The sequence below is a fragment of the Cryptotermes secundus genome, unplaced genomic scaffold (assembly GCF_002891405.2).
Source record: "Cryptotermes secundus unplaced genomic scaffold, Csec_1.0 scaffold2045, whole genome shotgun sequence".
NCBI lineage: Eukaryota > Metazoa > Arthropoda > Insecta > Blattodea > Kalotermitidae > Cryptotermes > Cryptotermes secundus.
In genome coordinates this window covers 1,217-5,049 of record NW_019737111.1, presented here as the reverse complement: position 1 = coordinate 5,049, position 3,833 = coordinate 1,217, and the positions used below count along the sequence as shown (strand labels likewise).

Below are 3,833 nucleotides of genomic sequence, written 5' to 3'. Positions count from 1 at the left end.
ACTTACAGTGCATCCTACCAGCCAAGTGGGAATTGCAGACCTGCTTGAAAGTTATATGCCGCAGAGATATTATAAGGCACCTTCAGCACCATCTGCTAAGGACTCGGTGTACACACTGAGCTACATGCATCCTGGAACCGACGCAGATACTGCTGCACAGTGTCGCGGCAAGTCTATGCGACGGCCAGACAATCTTTCGCTTGAAGGAGATATGTGTTTTGAAACAACTTACAGTTCATCCTACCAGCCATTTGGGAATTGCAGACCTGCTGAAAGTTGTAAACCACAGAGATTTTAAAAGGCACCTTCAACGCCATTTGCTAAGGACTCTGTGTACATACTTAGCTACATGCCTTCTGGAGAACTTGTGTAAGTAGGAAATGAAGAAAGAGACTCGACAGACCAACAGTGCCCCACCTGTTGTGAATGTTGATTATTGTATCACGCAGAGTAAAGATGTGAATGCACGTGGGAAACAGTAGAAGATATATCACATGGCTTGGATTCACCTATCGGTGAAGGAAATGCTACAATTTTTTCCAAATTAAATTTGTTCTACGGGAAGAATCCTGGTGCGAAGCATCGTGAAACTTCGACGGTCCGATTTCGGATCTGGACCACCGAGTTTCTTGCTTGTAGCGTCCAGTCTCGCATGTCGAAGAGGACGTCAGCAAGAAACGTGTTCGTCCGACGTAGTTCGGTTTGCTCAAGTCTTGCGTCGTTATCCCTAGTGAAAAGGACTGAATAACAGGCAGAGTATGGAAGTGAATGCACATGGCAAAACAGACGGAGATAAATCACTTGGCTTTCATTCACCTATCCGTGAAGGAAATGCTACATAATTTTTTTCATATTAATTTTTTCTACGGGAAGACTCCTGGCGCAGAGCATCGTGAATCTTCTACACTCCGCCTTCGGATCTGGACCACCGAGGTTCCTGCTAGTACCTTCCAGTCTCGCATGTCGAAGAGACGTCAGCATGAACCGTGTTCGCTCGGCGTAGTTCGCCTTGCTCAAATGTTGCTTCTTTAACCCACGTGGAATGGACTGAATGACCCAATATTTTCGAATCAGATCACCCAGTTGGGCTGATGTGATGGATCCAGAATCTACACCGTTGCACGCGCCACAAATGTGCGTTTCTGCTATCCCATAATCATATTTATATTATAATCCCCTTGATCAAAGGAAAGTCAAAACCCATGCGCTCATACGAAGAGAAGACTTAACATTTTTTTTCATATAGACTAATTATTAGGCAACGATCCATAAACAGACAACGAGATAACGTTCATTCCTAGGCAACGGCACGGTAAGTACGCAACAGTATTTGATCCATTGCTAGGTGAGATACACGGGCAAAACTGGAACTATTTCTCGAAGCATGGTTCCCTCTGAGACTATATGAATGGATACACAGTGGTTACATAACAGCATCAGTTTAAATACGATTCAAGCGTGTGCTACAGAGAATTGTTAAATGTGTGAATTAGTGAAACTTGTATTCAAGGTTCTGTAAAATTTCAATAAATATGATTACCAATTCTAATATACAACGTGTATTTGCATTTATGCAGTCATACTAACTGTCACTGGAGCCCTAACAGCAACCCCTTTTCTTTCTTAATCTTCTAACTAAATAAACAACACTAGTTCTTACTGTAATATTGCGCTCAAAAACATATATATATGACTAGATTTCTCTACTGCTCTTGAAAATAATATTTATTTATTTTACACGTTACGAACACATTGATATTAGCAGAAATCACGTTATTTCACAACTGCCAAATGGACCCAGGAAAAACAGTTTGTTCTCTGATGTCTCTGAGAGTCTAGACATTCTGATTCAACAGGAATATTATCGCACTCGAACGTAGACCAAGCACGAACCACATAAAAACTCTGCGTCCAACAGCTCCACTATTCTTCAAAGCGTATTCGTTGTCTGGGGAAAGTGTTTACGAAAACTTTAAGGCTGCTGAGCAATTTGAGAGAACGTAATGTTTGTATTACTAATGGGAATGTTTACGAATTGGGGCATTCCGATGGGCTCAAAATGTCATGATATATATTACGAGATTCTCGAAAATAGGTTTACACATTCAAACGTTGCTGGAAGGGACGTTTATACAGGTGCGTAGCTATAGAGCCTACACGTACTTCATTAATGAAAGGAAAATGGGCTAAGCGACTCTGGCATGATTTATGAGTAATTTTAAAAAACAACACTACATACTCGATTTAAATACGACTTTTGGCTTCTTAGAAATAGTACCATCCAGGCACGTACAATATGCCATGACGCCAAAAACTCCTGAATTTCCTGGCCATTGAACTAATACAGAGACTCCCATTCCAATGAAACGAAACCCTCAGAGCAAGTTTCCGAGACAGCGCATCAATGCAGAGCTGTAGCGGAACTTAGGAACGAACAATATGCAATGACGCCCAAAACGCCTGAATTTCCAAGATATTGAACTAATAGAGAGACATCCTTTTTTATCCAACAGAATATTCAGACACGTTTCCGAGACAACGATTTCATGCAGAGCAGTAACGGTACTTTTGGAGACAGTGATCTCGATTTCATTCTTACGAAGCTAACTAAAGAGACCAGACCTGTGTAAAGCAATCTGTAAGAGTGAGAATTAGAACGCCGTCTTAACTTGAAACAAGAACAGTAATTATTAGATAATCTGCTGGAACAAGAGGAATTCAAATGTTTTTAAGTGCTGCGGCAGCTTTCACAAACGCAACGGAACTTCAGAAAAAATGAGAAGTAATACATTCGGAAGGAATGGGTCTTAGAACATTCAACTTTGGCCTGCGAAGTCATGCAAGCCTATAAGTGTATATAAGAAGCCAACTGTACCATTCGAAGACGGCTCTGCATACAAACTGTATTATTTTGGAAACGACGCAGAATCTGCTGCACAGTGTCGCCAGAAATCTTTGCGACGGCCAGACAATCTTCCTCTTGAAGGGGATATGAGTTTTGAAACAACTTACAGTGCATCCTACCAGCCAAGTGGGAATTGCAAACCTGCTGAAAGTTATAAGCCGCAGAGATGTTATAAGGCACTTTCAACACCATTTGCTAAGTACTCGGTGTACACACTGAGATACATGCATCCTGGAACCAACGCAGATACTGCTGCACAGTGTCGCGGCAAGTCTTTGCGACGGCCAGACAATCTTTCTCTTGAAGGAGATATGAATTTTGGAACAACTTACAGTGCATCCTACCAGCCAATTGAGAATAACAGACCTGCTGAAAGTTGTAAGCCACAGAGATGTTATAAGGCACCTTCAACACCATTTGCTAAGTACTCGGTGTACACACTGGGCTACATGCATCCTGGAACCGACACCGATACTGCTGCACAGTGTCGCCGCAAGTCCTTGCGACGGCCAGACAATCTTTCGCTTGAAGGAAATATGTGTTTTGAAACAACTTACACTGCATCCTACCAGTCAAGTGGGAATTGCAGACCTGCTGAATGCTGTAAGCCGCAGACATATTATAAGGCACCTTCAACACCATTTGCTAAGGACTCGGTGTACACACTGAGCTACATTCATCCTGGAACCGACGCAGATACTACTGCACTGTGTCGCCGCAAATCTTTGCGACGGCCAGACAATCTTTCGCTTGAAGGAAATATGTGTTTTGAAACAACTTACACTGCATCCTACCAGCCATTTGGGAATTGCATATCTGCTGAAAGTTGTAAGCCGCAGAGATTTTACAAGGCACCTTCAACGTCATTTGCTAAGGACTCTGTGTACACAATTAGCTACATGCCTCCTGGAGAATTTGTGTAAGTAGG

At 42.3% G+C, this 3,833-nt stretch overlaps 1 protein-coding gene across 1 annotated transcript; it reads left to right on the top strand.

The window, feature by feature from the left end:
* Positions 1-55: 55 nt before the first annotated feature.
* On the top strand, positions 56-3,824 carry LOC111870227 (the record flags this gene model as incomplete). The annotated part of the gene is made up of 2 exons (XM_023862335.1): positions 56-278; positions 2,885-3,824. Coding segments are annotated over exons 1-2 (1,163 nt in total), but the record flags the coding sequence as incomplete, so codon positions are not given.
* Positions 3,825-3,833: the final 9 nt, after the last annotated feature.